General features: G+C 47.3%; 1 protein-coding gene across 3 annotated transcripts in view; it reads left to right on the forward strand.

Moving 5' to 3' along the window:
- Window positions 1-2,397: 2,397 nt before the first annotated feature.
- Window positions 2,398-26,183, forward strand: part of CDH3 (cadherin 3) — a gene marked incomplete at its 5' end in the record, with an annotated part of 44,316 nt that continues 20,530 nt past the window's right edge. For 2 of the 3 annotated variants that reach the window (XM_082677520.1, XM_082677522.1), the window contains 2 exons: window positions 2,398-2,457; window positions 2,671-2,785. In XM_082677520.1, the coding sequence (XP_082533646.1) occupies window positions 2,398-2,457; window positions 2,671-2,785 (175 nt within the window). Of the gene's footprint in view, window positions 2,458-2,664; window positions 2,786-26,183 lie in introns of all 3 variants that reach the window. The other variant, XM_082677521.1, reaches the window with a different exon arrangement.

Genomic DNA, 26,183 nt, shown 5'->3' on the forward strand with positions numbered 1-26,183 from the left:
CTCACACTCTGTGATGGACGGTCCAAGGATGCAGGGATGTTTGCTTCGTTCACTGTTGTATCTCCAGTGCTTGGCACACAACAGGCTATCAGCAAATATCTCTTAAATGAATGAATGAACGGCCGACCGACTAAGGGAGCTGCAGAGAAGACAGCAGTGTGGTCCAAGGTGCAGGCAGAAGAGCTGACTCTCAATTTCTCCTCTCCCCTCCCCGCCCCCGCCCGGAATGCTGAGTGCCCTGGAAGGAGGCGGAAATGAGCGTGTTCAACTGCCCCCCAGCCAGGTGTTTACTTAATTAGGACCTGTATCCCGACGCACGTTGATGTTTAACTGTCCGCCTAAAGACTGCATATGGTTCCTGGCGGGCGCAAAGGAACCTGGGGGGCGAGGATAGGCGGGGCCCCCAGGTACTGTCTGGGGCCGGCGCAGCCTCGAAAAGCCTCTGCGCGGGTATCTAACCTCCCCTCGGGCACAGAAAGCGCCCCCTGCGGGAGAGCGAGGCGAGGGGGTTGGAGCTCAGTCAGCAGCCTCGGGCTTCTCCTGCGCGTCGTGCATCCCCAACCCCCAGCTGCCGGGCCCACAGGCGTGATAACGGAGCGCTCCCCTGATACCAGATGCCAATTGCTCGCTTTACCATCAGCCGTGAAATTGAAGGATTACAGCGTTTCTCATTCTCTTAGTTTGGGGAACGTGAGGGTGCTATAGAGGAAAGAAACGGCTCGTGAGGCGGAGGACAAATGAGCTGGATCCTAAAGCAATAATACCAGGCAACATTTGGGCGCTTGCTCTGTGCCAAGTGCTGAGTTTAGCGTTTTAAACGTGCTAATTTAATCCTCTTCTATATGTATTAATTCATTCAATCCTAGTACTTTATAGAGGGCAGATATCATAATAGCCCCCACTAGATGCATGCGGAACTGAGGCTCAGAGGGGTTATTTCGCTAGCCTGAGGTCACAGCGCTAATAAGTGATGGAATCCGGGTTTGAACGCAGGCGGTGCGGCCCCAGAGCCCCTGGTCGGCTAGAGAGAGGACTCCCACGATCGCAAGGCAAACTGTCCTCTTAGCCGCAGGCCTGGTGGTGGGAAGGACAGGCAGGCTTCCAGGCTAGCCCTTGAGAGCCAAAAACTCTATAATTAGAGACTCTAGTCTCCTCCTCAAACCCCTAAATCTGAGATGGGTAGGAGGAAGGAACGTGTTGAGGAGTCAGCCTGAGATTCTCAAGACAGCTAGGGAAGGTGGGGAGGCCTCAGGGAACAGGAGGTTGTGACTGGCTGGGAAAACTCAGTTCGGTGGGGAGAGGGCGTGCAGTGTGGAGCGACTGAGTTTCAGGACTGTTTCAGGGCCCGGGGCCCACTTGCGTGCCGCCACGGGTAAAGCACTTCGGGTCTGAAGTAGAGGAACGAATCCCAGCTCCGTCGCATGTCCCCCAGTAAGGATACAGAAGAGCTGCTTCGTAGGGAGACTCACTGGAAGGCTGCTTCTCGCAGCCAGCAGTTTTTACTTAGATTATAGTAGGTATTTTAGACCAATAAAAACAGTCGCGATTTTCAAAATGCCTTTATTTGCATTTTACAAAACTTGAGACATTGTTAATTATTTATATCCTACGTGGGGGGTGGGAAGCTTGCTGGAGGTGATGGGGCTAATAACCACCCCTCTACCTCGCACCTTTTGGCGTCACCACGGCTTCGATCTCTGGGATCTTCTCTCCCAGCCTCCTTTTGTTCGGCTGTGTCAGGGAAGTAATGAGTTTTCCGCAAGTTGTAGCAGATTCTGTAACACCGTCCCTCGGGACCTCACTGCCAGTTTTAAACACTCGGAGTCCTGGGGGCAGGCTGATGTGGGAGGTGGGGAAAGAGGCAGGAGGTACCCTCCCGCCCCCCGCTGTAGCCGGGTGTGGGGCGGACACACCCGGCCTCCATCAAAGCCTTGGATAACAGAGAACCTCGGGGGAGCATGAATGGGGCGCCTTTGTTTCCAGTCGGATTCAGATGCATCTCCACTTTCTTTTCCACAAGGCACAGAAACAATTTTCTTCGTGTGCGGCGGGGAGTGGGTTGCCTTTTTTTTTTTTCCCCCTCGAACCCAGAATCTGCGAGACAGGGCCTGGGTCTCTGTCGGGAGCAACTCCGGAAAACCCGAGAGAACGCAGGAGGGGCGCGGGAGAGGACAGTGCGGGGAGGCGCTTCGGGGTGCCTCCACAGATCCAGCCCCGGCCCCACCTGCGAGGAGGCGGGACCTTGCGGCGCTGGACCAATCAGCACCTACCTGCGCTCACCTGGCCCCCCCCCCCTCCCTCTGGCTCCCGCGAGCCGCGGTTCTCAAAGGGACGCGCTGAGCTTAGCGGAGCACTAACCCGCAGTCGCGGCAGCTTTTCACCTCACTCTCTCCAGCCATGGGGCTCCCTAGTGGGCCTCTCGCGTCCCTCCTCCTCCGCTTCTTCCTCTTACTCCAGGTACTCCATTGCCTTGCCTGACCCCTGCCGGGACGTTTCTCAGAGGGCAGGCGGGGTCCGCACGCGGCGGTGGCGTCGGGGAGAGAGCCGGACTGGGCTGCCTGGGGCCAAGGTTGTCCGGGAAAGCCTGTGAGGACTCCCCGGGATGGGTATGCAGGGCCGGGCACGCCTGTGACCCAGCCTCCCTCTTTTCCCCTCTTCCCTTAGGCGCAGGTTTACTGGCTGCCGCGCGCGGCCTCCGAGCCGTGCCGGGCAGGCTTCGGGGAAGCTGAAGTGACCTTGGAGGCGCGAGGCGCGGAGCTGGAGCGGAGCCGGGCGCGGGGGAATGGTAAGACCCCCCCCCCACGGGGGCCCGCCTGGCGGAACTTCGAGGCGGGGGCTGCGCTGAGGGTGTCCGGGCTGCGGCGGGGGGCTCCTGGCGCCTCCTCAGGTGCGGGGGAGGCGCAGAAAGCATCCCCGGGGCTGGAATGGGGGTGGGCGTATGGAGAGAGAGGCCGGAGAGCGTAGCGCCCTCTGACGTCCAGCCCCTCCTTGCCCCTCTGCGGCGGCCGACCCGGACCCCCTCCTTCGGGGTGCGGGGTGGCTGAGCCGCTCACCCAGCCCGGACGTGGGAAGCTCTCCCCTGCTGGCCCCAGCGGAGGAATGCGCCTTCCACATTCCTCCCGCAACCCCCGCGCAGGTGTGGGGATGAGCCGTGCCCCGGGCAGCCCCCTTTGCCCCTCTCGGGCCCCCTTTGTGTACCGTGCTTTGTGTCTCCGACTGACAGACCAGGTCTGTTTCTCTTCTTCGCGCTCCCTTCCCCCGCCCCCCTTCTTGCCCGGCAGCTGGAATGCACTCTTAACCCTGCCCTTCCCGGAGGGCCCGCGCCCCTGCAGCCTGCCTGCAAACTGGGCCTGGCACACCTGGACTGGGGCCATCACGCACTGGGCACACCCCCCGACCCCCAGTGTATTGGAACTGAAATGTTAGGGCCCTTGAGGGAGGTGGGGGTCGAGGAGCCAGAAGGTCTTGAGCTGTAGGGGCAGTGGGTGGGGAATCAAAGCACATTTTTGATCTCACAGTTTCTTCTACGGTTTAAAAACTTGAGGGGGTGGGGTTTACTTTGGTGCTCAGAAACAGTGTGTTATGAGATCCAGGCAGCTGACGGCTGATGGGGGCCTCTCTCCCTCCATCCAGGGCAGTGCGGTTTCCTCCACCGGATCAAACCCAAGTTCTTAAACAAAGGTGTGTCCCAGGATCCTTGGGTGAGCTTCCAGAGGATCCTTAACCTGTGAAATTGTTTAAGAACTTGTATGCATTTTTCTGGGTAGGGGATCTAAAGTTTAAAAATTTCAAAGCAATTTAAAAACCTGTGCCACCTAGCATTTTTCTAATGCCCCCATCAGCACACCCCTCACCCCAGGTACAAATTCCCACAGCTTGAATGTGCGCGAGAGCTGCCTAGGGCGCAGAATGGCTCTCCTTTGTTTCTCCAAAAGAGGAGTGGGGGCCTTGAGTTCTGTAGAAGCCTTTATTTCTTCTTTTTCCCCCAAATAACTCTGCCTATTGACAAAACAATTAACACCCAGGCCAGGCCAAGCTCCTTAAACTCTTGGCTGTAGGGGAGCTGAGGAGAAGCATTAAGAGGCCATGCCTCATAAACTTTAAATTCTTGCACTGGGTTTATTACTGACTGGCTAACAAACTGCAACTCAGCCAACCTGTAAAAATGTTAACTTGGGCAGGGCCCCAAATCCAATTCCGGCTCCCTGAGGAAGCTTTATTGCTAACCAGACTTCTGCCAAATCTGTACACCCTCCCCCTCATTGTCAAGTTTCCCGACTACAGTCTGGGAGAGCAGGCTGTGGCTCTGAGTGTTGTCTGTGCCTTATCTTTCTTACTGAAGCAAGAAATATCAGATTAACTGTCACTTCACTAAGCTTGAGGTTCTTGGGGGGAAGCAGTGATCAGGTTTTCGATTTCACGGTCCGGTTGGCAAGTGCTTCTCGGTGACGTCAGGCATTTTAAACCTTTTGAGAAAATTCTGCTTTCTCGGATGTCTGGTTTATGGTTGTGAAAATGGTGGGTTCATGCCAGGAGCACACCTAGGTTATAAAACAAAACATGGGTTAATGTGCTTGGCTAACCTTGAGTGCAGCTCCCTGCAACGTGCCGAGTTCTTAGAGCAGTCTTCCTGTGAAAGGGGATGCTGCCTTTTTAAATAAAAGCAAGTTTCTGGGGGGCTTCCCTGGTGGCGCAGTGGTTGAGAGTCCGCCTGCCGATGCAGGGGACGCGGGTTCATGCCCCGGTCCGGGAAAATCCCACATGCCGCGGAGCGGCTGGGCCCATGAGCCATGGCCACTGAGCCTGCGCGTCCGGAGCCTGTGCTTCGCAACGGGAGAGGCCACAACAGTGAGAGGCCCGCGTACCGCAAAAAAAAAAAAAAAAAAAAAAAAGCAAGTTTCTGGGCCCAATTTGTCCCAATAAATTGGGACTCCCCGGCAAAAAATAGTGGTATTTCTCCCCTTAGTCCTCAGCAGCTGACCTCTTTTCTACCTCCACCCCAGTTCCCTGTCCTCCATACACAGGAGCTCCAGCCTGGATCCAGCCATGTTGAAAGGGTTGTCCTGAGGGTACATACAAACTCTCAAGTTTGGCCAAGCAGACAACAGTTTCCCTATAGCTAAGGAACAGTTGCCCTTGTTCGCCCCTGGGTTATGAATTTCACAGGTGTCTATGAAGTTGAGCTCAAAGAAATTATCTGATATAGTTAATACCTTGTTTGTATGTGCACTTTCCTCTTCAAAGCATTTGCACAACTCTGAACTTGCTTTATCCTCCTGACGTTCTCTTGAAGCTGGTGATGTACATTTAAACAACTTGAACTCTTAATCCCAGAGTTGGGACTTCAGAAACCCTGTAGCCCAGCCCTGCTGGAGGTTTTAGAGGTGGAGAAACACAGGAACAGCTTAATGGATTCAATTCCCTAGGCTAAACTAGTGAGTTTCCTTGAGGGTCACAGACATGACTTTTACCTCTAGGTTTGTGCCCAGGACCTGGTGCTTAATAGGTCCCAGTAGGTATTTGTGTGAATTATGACAATCTTGTGAAGTTCTGCCCATTTTACAGATGAAACCTCAGTGGTTATGGCTTCCCCAAAGTCATCTCTGCAGTGACCAGATGTGACTTGAATGGAAGTTTCTGACTCCCAAGTTCCATGGCATGTTTTTTACCACCGGAAAGTAGGAGGTGGATGAAATGAAGAAGTGGAATGTTGGAGCACCAAATCCCACCAGTAGCAACCCCCTACCCCAAGAGCGCTTAGTCATTTATTCCTTTTCATCCTAGGGTTTTCCAGAAACATTCCTTCAGGGGAAACCAGCTTGCATACAGTCTCTCAAGTGTCCTAGTGATGGGGGCTTGGGGCAGGTGAAGCCAGGCTTGCCTAGACCAAGAGTGAGAGGTTAATCTGGAAGGAGGTAGAGCAGGAATGTTCCCCCACCCCAACTCCACAGTCTGGGGTCTGCCTTCAAGTGTGGTCTAGAAGCAAAGACAAAGGAGAGGTGGGAGGAAGGAGCTTTCATGGTATTAGTGCAGTGATTAAAGTGAGTGACCTAAAGTGGTCTATACATCCTTCATGGAGAACAGTTGAGAGAAGCAGCTTAATTACAGTAAAAGAAATCCAGTCCTTCATTATGGCCCCCTCTGCAGGTTCAACTCACCCTTAGTCAGCATTTGGGTAAGATTAAAGCTAACCCTCATTAGCTTTGGTAGAAAACTTCAAAGTTCAGTAATAAATTTGACTGAGCAGGAGTTAACTTCAAGATGGTTTTGCTTATTTCAACTCATGTAAAAATTGCCCTTTGTTTTGGAGCTCCCATTCCGGGCTATGCCCTCTATTTACATTTTATTTTTTCAGTAAACATATATTTAGCATCTGCATGTATCAGGCACTATTCTAGGATGGTGGCTAAAACAATGAACAAAACTAAGACCTTGCTCTGGTGGAGCTGACTGTCTAATATTAGTTACTTTTTATGCTTATAAGAGCCTTGCAGCGCAGGTGATGGTAACTCCCACTCAGCTGTAAAACAAGGGTAAGAAACTTGGTGTGAGGTCACTGGGGCAGTCAGCAGTAAGGCCAGGGGCAGTCCATGGTGCCCAATAAATCTGCCTCTGTGGAATGAATATTTGGGAACTGGGGCTTCCAGCCCACCCAGCTGCCTTCCTGGCTCAGCAGCCGAGTATAGTTGGTTGCCGAAGCCCGACGTACACACTGTTAGCTGGTGTCTGGGGAGCAGGTTTCAAACCTCTAGTCTCTCTTCTCATCTCCTCGCATGGCACTCTGTTCCTAGGTTACCTGTGCAGGGTGTCCTCACCTCCCTGCTGTGTGAGGAAAGCATGGCTTACCATGAGCAATGAGTCTCTAGGAAACGATAGCTCTGCAAAGCATTTGGAGGATGATGGAGGAGGGGGAAGGACAGAAGGGCCTGTCTCCCCAAATCAGTGGAGGCTTCAGTCCTGAGGCTGAATGATCTCCATGCAAAGAACCACCGTTATTGAAGAATAACATATGTGGAAGAAAGTGTCCAGATGATAAGTGTACATACAGCTCGATGAACATCACACACTTAAACACCCATGTACCTAGCACACGTATCAAGAAACAGCATTATCAGCACCTCAAATGCCACTTCCCTCCCCATCTTTACCCTCCCCCAAGAAAACCACTATCTGGACTTCAAATACCATGGATTGATTTGCCTGTATTTGAACTTTATGTAAAAGAATCACACAGAATATCCTCTTGGATCTGGCTTCTTTCACTGCACATTGTGAGATTCTTGCACGGTTCTGGATGTAGCTGTGGTCGATTGTCATTCTTCTGTAGTTTCCATCATGTGACCATCCACACTTCGGCTGTTGAGGGGCGTTTGAGGAGTTTCCATTTTTTTGGCTATTACAGCTAGTGCTGCCGTGAACACCATTGTGCAAGGGAAACTGCGTAGGCGGATCGGTTAGGTACATCCCTGGGAGCGTAATTGCTGGGTTAACTGAGGATTACCTGGGGATCTCAGTACTGTCAGCTTTTCTGTGTCTTGAAGTAGCTGAGTCTCTTCTGGACTCTACCTCTCCCAACAGTCTCCTTACCAGACCCATCCCTTCTGGCTTCTTGCTTCCCACCTGGCCCTGTGCTAAGAGACAGCAATTTTTTATTAGGTAGTTGGTCACGTCCTTTGTTTGGGGGGAGAAGTCCTTCCCTTTATTTGTCCTTAAGCAAATGCTTGTTACTTTCCCTAAAGTAGAAAGGGAATCTGGAAAGGGCCGTGAATTTCTAAGGTGAGAACTTCTTCATGGGTGGAGATTTTTTATCCTGGCTGGTGTGTGGCTGGGCAGCAGCCTCCTCATATGGCCAGGGTGGTCGAATGCAACTCCTCCCTCATTATAGAGGCAGTGAGGTGTCTGAGACTCAAGGCCAAGCTGACTGGTCATTCAGCCAACAAACGTCTGAGTACCTACTGGGCGCTTGAAGTTGAGAGGCAGGCAAGGCCCACAGCTCCTCAACCTCAGTGAGCTCCCTGACCACAGGAGGAAGCAAATTAGTCACCAGGCAATTTTACTAGTGAATCCTTCACTCAGCAGGTATCTATTGATCACCTACCAAGTGTCAGGTACTGTTCTAGGTGCCGGGGATACATTAGTGAGCAAAACATGCACAAAGCCCAGGCTTGTGGGCCATTCGCCTGCTAGTGGAGGGAGATGGACAAAATAAGTAATATATGCATGTAATCAAGTGGGAGGAAAAATATAGAGTCACATAGGAAGGGCTGCTGACATGTTCTTGGAGGTGGGGGGCACGTGGTGGAAGTGTTGTCCAAGCCAGGGGCTGGGGAAGGGGTTGGGACATGAGAGGTGGCAGGGAGTGTTCCTGCCAAGGGAACAGCATATGGGGTCCAAGAACTTAAATATGTTTAGTTTGGCTGGACCATGGAGTGTAAGGTGGGGAGCAACAGAAGGGAAGTAGGCAGGGTCCAGTCCAGCTCGGAACTTCCCTCACTCCAGAACAGAGGCAGTGTGGTGTTTGGGAAAGGCAGGCGATGTGGCCGACGTTCCAGTTGTGCCCTCATGCAGGCCACTGTCTCTGAAGTCTCCTCTGGATCCAGGACCCTAGGCCCACATCCACCACCCCTTCTCGACTCCCGACTTTTCCCAGACCCAAGGACAACGTGGTCAGCCGCAGTTGAATATTCCCCCTGGTTTCATTTAGTTACCTGGCATTACCAGGCAGCAAGGGTGGCAAGGAAGGGCTTTCAAACAAAATGAAACAAACATGTTTAATAATAACATTTACTGGAGAGCTTACTGAGTTCCAGAAACTACACTATGTACTTTATGTAATAAGCCCCTTTAATCCTCCTAAAAGCCCCATGAGGGGAGTAGAATTGGCCCCATTTCACTGGATAGGAAACCTAGGCTTGTAATTTTGTAACTTATCCAAGGTCACCCAGCTAGTCAATTGTGGAGTTAGGGCTTGAACCAGGTTGGACTCCTACTTGCGAGTTACTAACCATTTGGGAGTCAGAGTTGTGAGTCCTCTGGCCTCAGCCAAGCTGAGGAAGATTGGAAATAGTTAACATCTGACCCAAGACTTTTGAATTGCTGTTCCCTCCACTGGCCTCTGTTAATCACCAAGATCTGGAGTGATGGGGGAGGGGATGAGGAGGGGACACATCTTTCCAGGACCCCAGCCTCCCTTTTAGGATGTAGGGGAACAGGGAGGGTTCAGATCCCAGGCCCAATAGCTGACAGTGCTCTCACTGTCAGTTCTCAGCAGAGAACCTTCTTCTGGCTGTTCATCTTCTTCCTCTCCTCACCCCACCCCCTCCTCCCAGCATTGAGGACCTCCCACAGCCCTGCTCTGAGTGGAGGAGCTTGGTATGCTCTGCCCCCGCCTCCTCACCCAGCCAAATCTGGGCACCCACGTGGTTGTGGCTTACCTAGAGCATCAGAAAGCCTGCAGATTTCCTCAAGATGACAAAATCCCCTCCAGGCTGCAGCTGCCACGGTCCCGGTGGACTTCGGGGTACGGGGGTCCTGCTGCTTGCTCAGCGAACCAAAATGACGTATCCTGGGAAGGAAAGCCGAATGAACACTTTCCTTCCTCCCTTTACCCCACCTTTGAGCTCGTAGCTCTGGCTCTGTCGCTGACATCTGAGGAGAGGGCTCAGGGCCAGGGCCACACTGCCAGGAGGCGGGAGGGCTGGTGCCTGCTTCCCCCTAACGAGAGCCTCTCTGGGCTACACAGAACCCAAGACGGAGGGGAGAGCTGTTCTCCCTCAGGACTCGGAGGTATCTCAGGGGCGAGATGCGGCTAGGGAGGCACGACCCCAGGGTTTCCTCTGCCTCCTCAATCTGTTACCCCACTTTTGGTTGTTCAAGAGCACATGAGATTAGTTCGAAATCACATCTCTTACCAAGCCTCAAACCTGTGTTGGAGACTAAAAAGAGGTTGATCTTGCCCGGGGGGGGAGGGGTCCGACTTCAGGGCCTCACAGTAACTTTAAGAAGTCTTTGCTCCCTGGGAATTAATTATGTGCATGTGTGCTTTTCTAAGAAGATTCCTCCCCCCAAATTGGCAACCCCACTCTCTCCCACCCCCAAGTCCAGTCCACTTGGAAGTTCTTCAGATTCTTGTCAAAGCCAGCAGTGAGGACAGGCCTGATGGTGCACATCTGGGCACAGGCAAGGGAAAACGGGGTTCTAGGCCTGAGGCAAGTTACTCTGGTCCCAGCTCCTCGGCCTTGTTGCTCTAGCTCCCGTGTGGGAAGTGCCTCTGTGGCCCTGGACGCGAGGAGGTAGACTGCTGGTTGGTCAGACAGAGAGCAGGGCTGAAGGGCTCAGCTACTCACCCGGGTGTCTTGCTTAAGGCTGCCTGCCTTCTCACAACAAGCCCCATCTTGTAGCTTCAGGCAGAGAGAAAAGACAGGTACTTGAGGGCTCCCCACACGCAAGCCAGAACAAGATGCCAGGCCCACACCCCTGCCTCTCCTTGTGGAGTCAGCTTCAGCCAGGGCTTCCCACCAGGGCTTCAAGACCTGCCATTTTCTTGTCTTTTATGGTCTTTTACTGCTTCCAGAATTCTCCTGTGTTCCCCAGCTGGAACTCAGCCACACTCCAGCTGGTGTACCCCTGCCTTTGAGTCGGTAGTTTGCAAGCTTGGCTGACTGTCAGGATTGCCTAGGGAGCTTTTTATTTCTATCACACCCTCTTTCATATATACTATTTTATATAGTTTGTGTAGAGTTGGGCTCGTTGGTTGGGGTTTCACATTAATACGTGAATATCTATTCACTGTAAAAACAATGTTTTTCAATAAAATAATAGCATGTACTATGTGACAGGTACAGCTCTTAGCATTTTACGTGTATTACCTTGTTTAATCACCATAACATCCCTTGAAGTAGGTACTATTACTATCCCCATTTTATGGATGAGGAATCTGAGGCGAGAGACGTTAAGTAACTTGCCCAAGATCATGCAAATAGTAAATAGCAGAGCTTGGATTCAAATCTAAGCTGCCTGAGCTTCAACCATTGAACTCCATTGTGCCTCAACAGAAGCAAATCAGAAATAAACACGTGAAAGTTCTCTCTTCCTCAGTTCTGCTCCGGTAGGGTAAGCACAGTTAATAGTTCAATGTGAGTTCTTGTAGACCTTTTTCTTTTAATTTTTGAATTTAATGTTATTTATTTTTTTATACAACAGGTTCTTATTAGTTATCCATTTTATCCACATCAGTGTATACATGTCAATCCCAATCTCCCAATTCATCCCACCACCACCCCACCACCACTTTCCCCCCTTGGTGTCCATACGTGTGTTCTCTACATCTGTTGTAGACCTTTTTCTTGACCAATAACTTATGTATGCACACAGGAATTATTAAAACAAGGATTGGACTATGTCATACTTAACAAACATTATCCTACAACTTACTTTTTTTAACTTACTGAATCACAGGCATCTTTCCAGACTGCTAAATACACATCTATCTTGCTTTTAACAACTCCATAGTTTTCTACATGGTAGATATACCATGATTTATTAGCTAACCCCCTATTTTTATCTTTTACAGATGTGGAAGTGGGGAGGAGTTAACATAAAAATTGTGAAGTGTTTGAATTTTTAGAAATCTGTCAGAAATCACCTTATTAGGAAAGACTGCTGTAGAAAGATGATTGAATGAATTGTTCCTCTTAACCCCATTCAGTTAAATTAAATTTTTATGTTTGAACAATACCTTCAAGACAGGCTTTGAGGTAAGCTTAATAAGGTTACTATACCATTTAAAAATCATTAGTTTTCACACCAACCATTGTTTTAAGGTTTAGTTATCTGAATGTTTCAAAAGTCTTTGAAATCAAAAATTTTTTTAATTTAAATTGCATAACTCAGAAGTGAACTATCAAATGTATTAGTACTTGCATTATTTTCCTTGGGTGTTGAAAACTTGAGAGTGTGCCATTCAGTCAAAGCGAAAGTGCATTTTTTCTCAAGTTTCTCTTTAGTTTTCAAAATCTAGTTAGCAAGCATTTTGATGAAAAGTTGATTTCCATTCTTAAAGAGAATACTCATTTCTGATCTTATTTTCCAAGAGGGGCTTATGGGTTTTTTCTTAAACCCAAATATTGCTGCAATAAACAGTCTTGCACAGGGTGGTTGCATTGATGTAAAAGATTTATCCTTGAAAACCTCAAATAATTCATAACTCCTATGATTCAAGACTTATGTCCTCTTATGAACATATGTGAAGTGTATGTGTGTGGAATAAGGGAATTAGATGGATGCTTACAATTCACTGGTCTCCCTTGTATATTTTTTAAGATTTTTAAAATATTTATTTTATTTATTATTATTTATTTTTGGCTGCATTGGGTCTTTGTTGCTGCACGCAGGCTATCTCTAGTTGCGATGAGCAGGGGCTACTCTTTGTTGTGGTGTGTGGGCCTCTCATTGCCATGGCTTCTCGTTGTGAAGCACGGGCTCTAAGTACTTGGGCTTCAGTAGTTGTGGCATACAGGCTTAGGTGCTCCGTGGCACGTAGGATCTTCCTGGACCAGGACTCGAACCCATGTCCTCTGCATTGGCAGGTGGATTCTTAACCACTGCGCCACCAGGGAAGCCCTAGTCTCTCTTGTATTGAAATTATGTGACTTTTTACACTTTTTCTTAATTTGGGAGATTTGCATTTCTTCAAACTTTGCATACAAAGTGAGACTTTAATATTTACAGCACCATTTCAAATTTTGACAATTGAAGTTTGCATAAAATGTAACTATTATAATGTATAGAGTGTCTGAGCTGGAGTTCCAGAGCCACTGTGCCTGGGTTAAATCTGTTGGGTTGCGTAAATTTGCTTAACCTCTATGCTTCGGTTTCCTCATCTGTAAAATAGGGGTAATAATGGGGATCTCATAGGCTGTAGTGAGGATTAAATGAGTTAGGGTATGAAAAAGCATGTAGTAAATAAATAAATGTCAGGTGTTAGTGGTAGTGATAATAACAGTGTTGTTACAGCTAGACTAGTTTGTATACTTACATCTTTAGACTGCATTCCTAGAAGAAAAATTGCTGGGTCAAAGGACTTTCATAGTTCATTCAACAATTATTGAATGCCTACTTTGTATCAGGCACTGTGCTAGGTGTTGGGATATAGTGATAAGCAGATTCTAGCACAGTCTTTGCCTTTGGGCATTATAGAGACTAGTAAGGGAGATAGGCAATTAGATAATAGCAAGTAAACATATCATTACAAGTTGTAATGAATTCTATGGAAGAGAGTTACATAGAGCTAGGAGAGTTTTTAACAGGGGAAACTGATCTACTTTGGGAGGGTTGAGGGAAAGTTTCCCTGAGAAAGTAACCTTCGAATTAGGGTCTGAAAGATGTTGGGAGTTAACTGGGTAGAATTGGAATGGGAATGTAGGGAGATACTGTTCTAGACAGAAGGAGCAGCATGTGCAAAGGCCCTGTGGTAAGGGGTTATGATGCACTTAAGAAGAGGACCATTGTGGCTAGACAATGGAGATAGGGATTGGGCACATTATAGATTTTGGGTTTTATCCTGAGAACAATGGCACATCATTGATGAGTTTCAAACAAGGAAGTGATCTTATTTTCTCAAATGTATCATCTGTTGCGTTTTTAAAAGATCCTTTTTTTAAAATGGAGGATTTTGTACTCATTTAGGCTAAAAATGATATAGTAAGTACTAAGATTGGGGAGGTAGAGATGGAGAGGCATGAGTCTTGGTGATTGACTGCGAAGGGGAGTCTGAGGGAGAAATGGTCAAGGAAGAAGATGCTAGACAACAATACACTAGGCACTGTGCTAAATATTAACTCATTTAACTGAGGTAGGTATTACTAGCATCATTCCCATCTTCTACGTATGGAAACATACTTGCCCAAAGTCTGTCACTGGAACCAAAATTTAAGTCTGGGTACTCTAGACACAGACTCTGGGCTGCTTCTGAGGCCCAGATTTTGGATTTGTGTAGCTGAGTGCATTCCCTGGGAGAGACACTGGAAAAGGACCATATTTAGGGCTAGAGTAAAGAAGATCATGAATTTGCTTTTTGACATGATTTTAAGATTATGGATTATGCCTTTAAAGCATCCAGGGGGAGATATTGAAAAGACAGATATATATATGTTGGTCAGAGGAAGAATCTGGACATTTGAAATTTTAATACATATTCTGAAGTGCCCTCAAAAATCCATACCAATTTACCTGCTTACGAGAAATAAAGGTGAGAATCAGGAACTTTAAAAAACCAATAAACTGGGCTTCCCTGGTGGCGCAGTGGTTAAGAATCCGCCTGCCAATGCAGGGGAGACCGTTACGAGCCCTGGTCCGGGAAGATCCCACATGCCGCAGAGCACCTAAGCCTATGCGCCACAACTGCTGAGCCTGCGCTCTAGAGCCCACAGGCCACAACTACTGAGCCCATGCACCTAGAGCCCGTGGTCTGCAACAAGAGAAGCCACTGCAATGAGAAGCCCACGCACTGCAACAAAGAGTAGCCCCTGCTCACCGCAACTAGAGAAAACCCGCATGCAACAGCAAAGACCCAACGCAGCCAAAAAACAAATAAATACATTTATTTTTTTAAAAAAAACCCCAAAACAATAAACTGTCTTCCCTAAATACACCTCCAGAAACTGACTCAGTAGAAGTGATGGGTGGGCTGGAAGCAGGGAATCTGAGTTTTTTTTAAAGTTCTCCAGGTGATTTTATCAGTTGTATTTGGGAACTGTTGATCGTGAAGGTCGCTGTGAAGAGGTGAATATATCTCTTTTAGAGAGGATCTAAAAGAAGGAACAAACTAGTGAAATGTGAATGAAAGCATGGCATTCCACCCTGCCTTTGGCCCCACAGGTTGCAGGGATCTTAGTTCCCTGACCAGCGATTGAACCTGGGCCTTGTCAGTGAAAGAGCCAAGTCCTAACCACTGGACTGCCAGGGAATTCCTGAAAGCATGGCGTTTTGAATTTAACTTCCAATGCTTGTCTCAATGGAAATTGATCGGTTTTTTTTCTTTTTTCTTAATTTTCTGCTTACCTCAGGATTCTGAATGACCTTTACCTTCTTGTTCTTTTGTTTTGCTTTTTAAATTACCATCCCTGGTTTTAAATACTTAATTGTGCTTTAAAAAGCACAATATGTCTTATTTGGCCCTAATAAGAGCGTGTGTGTGTGTGTGTGTGTGTGTGTGTGTGTGTGTGTGTGTGTGTGTGTGTGTGTTCCTATTTTAGATACTGGAAATCACCAAGGGCTTATATTTGTTGAGTGCTTACTGTTAACAGCTTAAATACGAAGTGACTTGCCCAAAGCTGCAGGGCCAATGTGCAGCACTTTCACCCACCAGACCCTTAATTGGTATCCCAGAGGTCCCAGGTTGATCGCTGGCATCTCTGCTCTCATTCTTGTGGGTGGGAATCATTGACAGCACACCTAACAATGAACTTTGTGTCAGCCATGTTTGGAACTCCCAGAGTGCTGTCAAGTATAGCTCCGCTTGGGTTTCTCTCTGGGGATTAAAAGGGAGGACCCAGCTCCCAAGCCTGAGGAAGAACCTGAGTAGTGCAGATCTTTCCAAAGAGCTTTCTGCAGAGAGGCAAAGCTCCCCTAGAAAGAATTGCTTTCTCCTTAACAACATGGGGTTGCCATATACTAGTCAGAGGGGGCGGAAATCACAACATCTCATTCTGATTGCAAATCAAATACATGTTTACTATGGAAAAACTGGAAGATAAGCAGAATGGAGGTCCACCACCCATAAAGGACCTTAGTCATTTCAAATGAACATTTTTAATAGATCTTCCGGGTCCATTTCCTTAATCAAGTCTTTCTTGAAGATATCTGATCTGAAGGAGAGGGCCCGAGTCCCACTGCTTCATTGCCCCACAGCTCGCCCTCCTGCCTGGCTTTCCTAACAACCCAGCTTCATATTCTACTTCAGTGGATCAGGGAAGGGCTACAGGCTGAGGGCCTCAAATGCCCCATCGGCGCCATCTGCAGGAAGATCCAGGTCCAGGGTGAATGGTGTATAGATGGAGGCGTCTGCCAGGCGTAGCCACACTCCCCCAGGGTCATGCTCTTGTCCAGGAGCTGTCATCTGTGTAAAGCTGCTCCTTGCGCCGGTGGCCACTTAAGAATGCCTTTCACCAAGCGCTTCAGCTCCAGCACTGTGCTTGACTTCTTAGCATCCCCCAAGGTGGTGACCTTGTGGTGACGGATCATCACGGACACCCAGGGAGGCAGGTCCACTTGCACTGCTCTCTGCTTTAGGGAATCACTCTGGCTCCTCTGAGGGCCTCAAACGGCTGTGGCAGGACACGTGGGGTGCTTTATCTCCCGGCATGCCACGGGATAGCCCCTTGGGGTCCTAGCATGCCTTGTGGGCTCCCCATGTCCCCCTTCCGCCCCCCCCGCCCACCCGCCTGCATACCTTGCAGCCTCTGCCCATTAGTCTCCTGAGATCAGATTCTGCTCACCCTCCACCATCTTGGACTTCTTTTTTTTTTTTTTTTAATAAACTTATTTATTTATTTATTTATTTATTTTTGGCTGTGTTGAGTCTTCGTTGCTGCGCACAGGCTTTCCCTAGTTGCAGCAAATAGGGGCTACTCTTCGTGTGGTGCGCGGGCTTCTCATTGCAGTGGCTTCTCTTGTTGCGGAGCACGGGCTCTAGGCATGTGGGCTTCCGTAGTTGTGGCTCATGGGCTCAGTAGTTGTGGCATGCGGGCTCTAGAGAGCAGGCTCTGTAGTTGTGGTGCACGGGCTTAGTTGCTCCGCGGCATGTGGGAGCTTCCCAGATCAGGGATCGAACCTACGTCCTCTGCACTGGCAGGCAGATTCTTAACCACTGCGCCACCAGGGAAGTTCCTTTTGGGATTCTTTGGCCTGGAAAGTCATTGGTTCTGGAGAGAGCTAGTCTGCTTTCCTGGTGCCACGGCTCCACCACCACCCCCCTTTTTTAACGAGTATAAAGATATTAATATTTTATGATTGTCAGGCTCAGGCTATAAACTATAAGTGGCTGTTTTGTAAGTATTGTATAGTAACGCATATGTGTGGAATCTAGAAAAATGGTACAGATGAACCTATCTGTAGGGCAGGAATAGAGACATAGGCGTAGAGAATGGACATGTGGACACAGAGGGGGAAGGGGAGGGTGGGACGAAGTGGGAGATTAGGTTTGACATAATTACACTACCATGTGTAAAATAGATAGCTAGTGGGAAGCTGCTGTATAGCACAGGGAGCTCAGCTCGGTGCTCTATGATGACCTAGATGGGGGCACGGGTGAGGAGGGAGGTCCAAGAGGGAGGGGATATAGGTATACATATAGCCGATTCACTTCATTGCACAGCAGAAACTAACACAACATTGTAAAGCAATTTTACTCCAATAAAAATAAATAAATAGGGCTTCCCTGATGGCGCAGTGGTTGAGAGTCCGCTTGCCGATGCAGGGGACACGGGTTCGTGCCCCGGTCCAGGAAGATCCCACATGCCGCGGAGCGGCTGGGCCCGTGAGCCATGGCCGCTGAGCCTGCGCGTCCGGAGCCTGTGATGCGCAACGGGAGAGGCCACAGCAGTGAGAGGCCCGCGTACCGCAAAAATAAATAAATAAATAAGTAAGTAAGTAAATGAGTGAGTGAGTGAATGAATGAATGAATGAATGGCTGTTTTGTGACCTTTTTCCCCTGAGCAGAGCACTGTTTTCCCTTGATACTGTTTTACAATATTTAAGGCTGTAGATGAGACATTTGAGTGACTGTAGCACACGTAATTAAGTATTCTGTTGAAAGTTAAGTTGTTGAGACTTTTTTTTTTAAACACTAAGCAACAGTCATGAACATCCATGAGGTTTTGTCACATCTTGGATGACTTCCTGGCACAATTCTTGGGTCGAAGGACTTGTTTAAGGCTTAATAGCGCAAAAGTTTTTGTCGATCTACGTTTCCCCCACCCCCTAACAATATATAGCAGCATCCATTCCCTAAGTATTTCACAACATTTATCCTTTTAATTTGTATTTCCTAGTAAGTGAACTTTTTTCTACGGGTAGTTTTACTCAGGAAAATGCCAGAATCTTCTTTCAAGGCAATGCCACATACTTTCCCCTTGCACCTTCTTATCCCAGTCCCTTAACGGAAAGTAGTGATAGCTACAAGGACAAGTTTGTTTACTTTATAAACTGGGTGTGTCTCTAGACCAAGCTAGAATGGAAACACCTTTGACAGTGTCTCCCTCATTCCCCAACAAGATGCCTTTTGGCCACAACACTTTCAAACTGATATTACTCTTCCCTTCTCATTAAAATGCCCAAAGATCAATAGGAAAACTGTCGAGTGATAAAGTGATCAAGTGTTGATCACTTGAAGGACATTTACCCCTGAAAGTTGGGTGGTTTTATTTTGCCAGAACATCCAGTAAGGTTGGACATTGGGACTACATAGCACCTCTATGTCATGGCTGAGAAAACAAGCTTCTGACCTTCATGGGTGTTTCCTTGAGAGTTTGGAAGTGTCTAGGCAATTCCAACCTAAAAGCAGGCCTGGGATGAGTTCCCAGCCTAATATCCATTAATTCTTAAAAGTCTATTTAAAAAGCTTTCTTCTTTCAACAGCTCTAGTACTCCAGGGACTCAACCCTTCTTGCCCAAGTTTTATAGTGGCGCCAGCTCAGGATCTGAGGCCAGGCTTGGCAGGATGGTCTTTAGAGAGAAGCTCTGAGCACAGGCCGGGGACTCCTGGTTCCCTTGGATGTTTCTATCTAGTGCAGATACACAAGGCTCTGATTAAAAAAAAAAAAAAAAAAATCTCTAGAAACTGTCTCAGGTTACTAACTCCCTTCCCCAACAGTATTGTAGGAATTGTATGTTCAGACTCAGTGCTGAAACCTATCAGTTTATAGTGGTACAAATACCTACATCTTCATCAGGTTCATCGACTTTATGGTTCAGAATCTCTGTGGAAGAAACTGAGTTTAAAGCTGTCACATGACTTTAAGGTCCTAGGTGGGTATGGACATAAGAGCTAGCTATGTTTACGTCTGTGTTTTTCAGCCTTAAGATCTGAACTATTGCCCCATGTGCTCGTCAGTGCTCACCAACTTGTCCCAGAAAGAGTTTGACACGAGCCCATTCATGCCTCCATGACTTGGCCAAGATTTGTGGCCTTGTGGAGCTAGGCTGCAGTCAGGAACGGGAATCAGCTTCCTTCACTAGCTGTGAGAAGGTAGGGTAGAAGGAGGGTGAGTAATGATGAGACCTGGTTTCAGATCAACTTCATTTTGAAACCAGTGATACAAGCCAGTAGTGCCAAGAAGCATCTGGGAGGAAGTTGTAATGATCTGCCCCAGGGCTTACCGTTTACTAGCCTCTGTGTGACTCATGGCTTACAAAGAAAACTGCTCATGTTTCTACAGGTGCCTCAGCGAGTTTCCCTGGGCAGGTCAGATTGGCTGTGAGATCTCCATCCTTTGCCTCTCCCAATAAACCATGGAGCAGCCCCTACGAAACAGTCCTCTCCAAATGCAGACTGAGCCAGCTCCCCGTCATGCTCTTTGGTTCTGTGTATCCCCTTTTCCCTTCCGTGCTTCAGCCCTTAGGTAAAGCACATGGCTGTAACTAACCCCATGCCCACTCTGAGAGATGGTTTCTCTATGGTGTAGAGAGAGGCATGGATTTGGAGTCAGAAGCCCTGGTTAATTGTGAGTAGGCTAAAGGTCCCTCTTATTGAGGGCTTACTCTGGGCCAGACACAGTGCTCAGTGCTGTGTGAACATTATCCCACTTATTCCTGCCAATAATCTTATGAGGTAGGTATTATTCCCATTTTCCAGACGAGAAAACAGCTTCTGTACATTCACACGACATGGATGTGAACCCAAGTCTTTTGGACTCCAAATCCCATATTCTTCATCACTCATCTGCCTCTGCCTTTAGGATTTGAAATCTGGTCCTAATGCTTCCGAGTTGTGGGGCTTCATGTACTTTGCTCTCCTCTCTGAAGCTGCTTCCTGAGGCACTTCAACCCCAGGGCAGTCTCTTGTTTCCTGAGTTGTCAGAATAGGGGAGGAGTATCTACCTTGTGGGGTTTTTTTGTTTTGTTTTTTGTTTTTTTTGTGGTACGCGGGCCTCTCACTGTTGTGGCCCCTCCCGTTGCGGAGCACAGGCTCCTGATGCGCAGGCGTGCGCCCAGCCGCTCCGCGGCATGTGGGATCTTCCCGGACCGGGGCACGAACCCGTGTCCCCTGCATTGGCAGGCGGACTCTCAACCACTGCGCCACCAGGGAAGCCCCTTGTGGGTTGTTTTTTGAGGACTTGGATAAGAAAACACTTAGTTGGGTGTCTCGGGCAGAGTGGGCCTTTGAAGCTTGTTCCTGCCTGCCTGACTCATGCCCCTTGGTTGTATTCTGCACCCAGCTAAATGTGGCTGAGGGCTGATGGGGCAGCTGGAATGTTGCAGCCTGCGTGGGAGGCACGTACAATTGAAGTACCTGACCACTGACTTCTCCTTGATTGTTGGCACTGTCCCCTCTAAGAATAGATGGACAGCCCCAGATACTGTGCTACAAATGTTTGGACCCATAGAACAATGGAAATGTGCCAGCAAACAGGGTAGTGAAGTGTACCGTACATTCCTGGTGGGCAGATTTTGTAGACAGCAGGAAGACGGTTTCTGGGTTTCTGGCAGCTTTTAGAGTTTGGGGGATTAAGGCATTAGCCCCCTGCTGGGTAACTTGGTGGGAGAGGATTGGAGAGTTCATTGAGAGGCACTCATTAAGTGAAAAACCTGACAGGCTTATCTGGCCAGCCCCTCTGCTAGCTGAAGACCTTCCCTTAGGAAGAGGGCTGTTTTAAGAATGGGAAAAGTGACAGTTAATTTTTATTTTTTATCAGTGTTTGAATAGCTAATGCATTTACGTGGGTCAAAATTCAGAAGGGTACACAGTAAAAAGTCTCTTTCCTGTTGCTTAGCTACTAGCTTCTCCACCCATAAACCCAGTTTTTTGGGGTCACCTTCCAGAAGTATTTATTTTAAAATACAAATGTTAGCATAGACTACATTGCTCCATATCTTTTTAAATTAATTAATTAGTTAATTAATTAATTAATTAAGCTGCACCGGGTCTTTAGTTGCAGCACACGGGATCTTCGTTGCTACATTGGAGATCTTCATCGCGGCATGTGGGATCTAGTTCCTTGACCAGGGATCAAACCCAGGCGCCCTGCATTGGGGGCACAGAGCCTTAACAGCTGGACCACCAGGGAAGTCCCCATATCTTTTTTTTTTTAATTAACAACATGTCTTAGAGATCTTTCCATGTCAATACATAGGGGCTTCCTTATCTTTTACAGCTTTTTATGGCTGCATAGTGTTCTCGTATGGATGTTAGCATTACACAAAGTTAATCTGTCATTGATGGACATTTAGGTTGTCTGGACTTTTGCTGTTACAATCCATGCATTATTGATTACTTTGGTAGATAGCTGTGGAAAGGTGATTTGGGACAGGAGGCAGTATCCTATAAGAACTTAAAGGTACTTGAAGATACACATTTTGTTCCCTGATGTATCCCTAGTATTTAGAAGAATATTGGGCACTTAGGAAACACTCTGCTAGTTCTTGATGGATGCTGTGTTGAAGAACCTGACTTTAGAATATGACCACCCCGAGTTCTAATTCTAATTCCACTCACTAGCTGTATGATGTTGGGCAAGCCATCTCACCTCTGAACCCCCATTTCCTCATGTGTTATGAGTCCATATAAAGTTCTGGGGTTTACAAATTTGTGGTTTTGTGGTTTTATCTTATTTGATATTCAGGATGACTGTGTGAGGTCTAATTTTCATCTTCCAAATGAGAAAACCTAAATTCCTAATAAGTTAATTCAAGTTCTGCATCAACATGCTGATGGTTCCAACTAACAGAGTTTTGAGGGACCTTTGCATGTGTCCTTAACACAGCTTTAAGCAATGCTGAATCACCTAGTGAGTTTAGGTGTTCCCTTTTAAGCTTTTCTTCTTTTTACATCAAGGAGAAAGTGTCTTTGGTCCCATTATTATTTTTTTTAACTAATCTATTTATTTTTGGCTGCATTGGGTCTTCGTTGCTGGGTGCAGGCTTTCTTTAGTTGTGGCGAGCAGGGGCTACTCTTCGTTGCAGTGTGCGGGCTTCTCGTTGCTGTGGCTTCTCTTGTTGTGGAGCACGGGCTCTAGGTGTGTAGCCTTCAGTAGCTGTGGCACACGGGCTCAGTAGTTGTGGCATATGGGCTCTAGAGCGCAGACTGAGTGGTTGTGGCACACGGGCTTCAGTAGCTGTGGCACGTGGGCTTCAGTAGTTGTGGCTCATGGGTTCTAGAGCACCGGCTCAGTAGTTGTGGCGCACAGGCTTAGTTGCTCCACAGAATGTGGGATCTTCCCCGACCAGGGCTCGAACCCATGTCCCTTGCATTGGCAGGCGGATTCCACTGCACCACCAGGGAAGCCCCTACTATTCTTGAATACATCTTTTTATAACATGCTTCTCTCCCTTCAAACCAAGGGAAGACAGGCCTTAGGCTCGAAGCCTCAGCAAACATGGGAATTCCCTGGAGGTCCAGTGGTAGGACTCCGCACTTTCACTACCAAGGGTACGGGTTCGATCCCTGGTCGGGAAACTAAGATCCCTCAAACCATGCGGCATGGCCAAAAAGCAAAACAAAACAAAACAGAAACTTCAGCAAACAATTGATTCTGGGGCCCACAGAATTCAAGTGTGTTTCCCAGGATCACCCATCAAGTTAAAGTCAGTGCCTGCACAAGAATGGGGTCTCCATCACTATTAATAGTATTAACAGCAGACCTGGCCATAATGCATCCTATTTGTGAGTTCTTTACACTTATTCTCATTTAATCCTCACAACTACCTGTAAGAGAGTTACTCTTGTTATCCCCGAATCTAGTACTTTTCTCCAAGTATCACACTGCCTCACTGGGCATCTAAAAATCAGTCTTTGCTATTTCAATAGATGGAGAAGGACCACAGGTAATGGGGGTTAGGGAGGAAATACGAAAACAAATTCTCAGGTGTGTCAGAAAGATAATATAACCATATTATATAAACAACTCAATCTAGACAGGTCTAGGTACCACTTCTGGCCATTCCATTTCCTAGCTATGTAACTTCAGTGAATGCATTTAGCCCCTCATTTTCCCAATTTAGAAAATGGGTGTTAAAATCTACTTTATAGGGTGCTTGGTGAAGATTAAATGAGAAAGTATACAAATGTTAGGGCTTCCCTGGTAGCGCAGTGGTTAAGAATCTGCCTACCAAGGCAGGGGACATAGGTTCAAGCCCTGGTCCAGGAAGATCCCACATGCTGCGGAGCAACTAAGCCCATGTACCACAACTACTGAGCCTGCACTCTAGAGCCCGCGAGCCACAACTACTGAGCCTGCATGCCGCAACTACTGAAGCCCGCGGCCCGTGCGCCGCAACTACTGAAGCCCACACGCTGCAACTACTGAAGCCCGCGCGCCTAGAGTCCGTGCTCCGCAGCAAGAGAAGCCACCGCAACGAGAAGCCCACGCACCACAACGAAGAGTAGTCCACGCTCTCCACAACTAGAGAAAATCCTCACACAGCAACAAAGATCCAATACAGCCATAAATAAATAAATTTATTTTAAAAATTCATACAGATTTAAAAAAAAAACACAAATGTTAGCTGTTAATAATAGTAATTCATGATGGGAGGGATTCTCGACTCTTGAGATTGATGCTTGCTGTATTCATTTGCTAGGACTGCTGTAACAAAGGAACACAGACTGGGGGCTTAAACACAGAAATTTATTTTCTCACAACTCAGGAGGCTAGAAGTCCAAGATCAAGGTGTCAGCAGGGCTGGTTTCTGTTGAGGCCTCTCTCCTTAGCTTGTAGATGGCTGTCTTCTCCATGTGTCTGTAAATAGTCTTCTCTCTGTAATTGTCTGTGTCTAAATTTCCTCCTCTTATAAGGACACTCATCATACTGGATTAGGGCCCACCCTAATAACCTCATTTTAATTTAATCACCTCTTTAAAGGTCCTTTTTCCAAATATAATCACATTCTGAGGTATTAGGACTTCAACACATGAATTTGAGGGGGGAACACAATTCATGTTAAGAGAAAACTTGGACCTACAGAAAAATAAAGATAATAAGTAGCTGGTAACCCCAGTCATAGGGAAGCTTCATTTCCTTCCAGTCTTTTCAAAATTTTTTCCCGTGCATAGTTGCATATACTATATATGCAGTTCTACTTTCTGCTTACATTTTGCATCCATGGAGTGCATGCCCCATAGATTATTTAACTTTTGCCCTGTATTAAGATGATTTAAACTCTGCCACGTATCATTCCTGGTCTTTTTTAGCCCAAAGGCAAAGCAAGATTCCTCAGAAGATGAGAGTACAAAGCTGTGTGCTGGAGGTAAAGGGCAAGGTCACTCTGGGAATCTCCCTGCCCCTGGGACCCTTTGGAACTGACTCAGGCTGAGATCCCTCTTTCCCCTTCTCCCACCGGCCGAGCATGTTGTCACAGCCCATGACTCCTCAGTGGGGATGTCGTCAAGGAGGCAGGGCTGGTATCTAAGCAATCTTCTCTTTCTCAGGGACACACTCCAGCCTTCCCATGAAGGAAACTGCCTCTGTGTATGAGCTCTGCGGCTCTGGGGAGCTGAAGGCAGCTCTGTATGCTTTTAAGCCCTCCATCTTCCTCCCCTCCATGCACTAAGCCTCTCCCCAAAAGATGGCCAGTGTCCTAAGTTCTTTCACCCAAGTTAGTTTTACCTGCTTTTGAACTTCATGTTAATGGAATCATACATGTGTCCTCTCTTGTATCTGGCTTCTGTCACTCAACCATGTTTGTAAGATTCATTCATGTTGTTGTATGTCCTTGTGGTTGACTCATTTAATTATATGAATATTCTACCATATTTTTATTCATTCTACCTTGATGGACATTTGGGCTATTTCCAGTCTTTAGCTATTATAGACAGTGCTGCTGTGGCTATTATAATACTTGTCTTTTAGTGAATGTATCTTTGTTGGGTCTATACCTCAAAGTAAAATTGCTGGGTCTTGGGGAAGGTGTGTATTTAGCTTCAGCAAATACTGCTCGACAGTTTTCCAAAATGACTATCCCATTTTACACTCCCACATCAGACTTCTACTTTTTTTTTATTGAGGTAAAATATGCATAACATAAAATTTGACCATTTTAACCATTTTAAACAATTCGGTGACGTTAAGTACGTTCAAATTGTTGTGCAACCATCACCATAGTCTGTCTCTAGAACTTTTTCATCATCCCAAACAGAAACTCTGTACCCATTAAACAATAACTACCCATTCCCCTCTCTCTCCAGCCCCTGGTAACTTCTATTCTACTTTCTATGTCTATTAATTTGAGTATTCTAGGTACCTCATGTAAGTGGAATCATGCAGTATTTGCCCTTTTGTGACTAGCTTATCTTACTTAGCATAATGTTTTCAAGATTCTTCCATGTTGCAGCATGTGTCAGAACTTTATTCCTTTTAAAGACTGAATAATATTCCATTGTATGTATAGACCACATTGTGTTTATCTAGTCATCTCTTTTTTTTTTTTTTGCGGTGCGCGGGCCTCTCACTGTTGTGGCCTCTCCCGTGCGGAGCACAGGCTCCGGACGCGCAGGCTCAGTGGCCATGGCTCACGGGCCCAACCACTCCGCGGCATGTGGAATCTTCCCGGACCGGGGCACGAACCCGTGTCCCCTGCATTGGCAGGCGGACTCTCAACCACTGCACCACCAGGGAAGCCCCAATCTAGTCATCTCTTGATGGACACTTGTGTTGTTTCCATCTTTTGGCTATTGTGAATAGTGATACTATGAAAATATGTGTACAAGTATCTGTTTGAGATCCTACTTCAGTTCTTTTAGGTATACGCCTAAAAGTAGAATTGCTGGATCATGTGGTAATTTTATGTTTACCTTCTGAGGAGCCACCAGACTGTTTTTCACAGTGGCTGCACCATTTCACATTCCCAGTGCAGGAGGGTTCCCATGTCTTTACATCTTGCCAACACTCGTTATTTACTTTTTTTTTTGCCACCCTAGTAGGTATGAAGTGGTATCTCATTGTTATTTTGATTTGTGTTTCCCTAATGAC

The sequence above is a fragment of the Grampus griseus genome, assembly GCF_964374135.1.
Source record: "Grampus griseus genome assembly, chromosome: 19".
Taxonomy (NCBI): domain Eukaryota; kingdom Metazoa; phylum Chordata; class Mammalia; order Artiodactyla; family Delphinidae; genus Grampus; species Grampus griseus.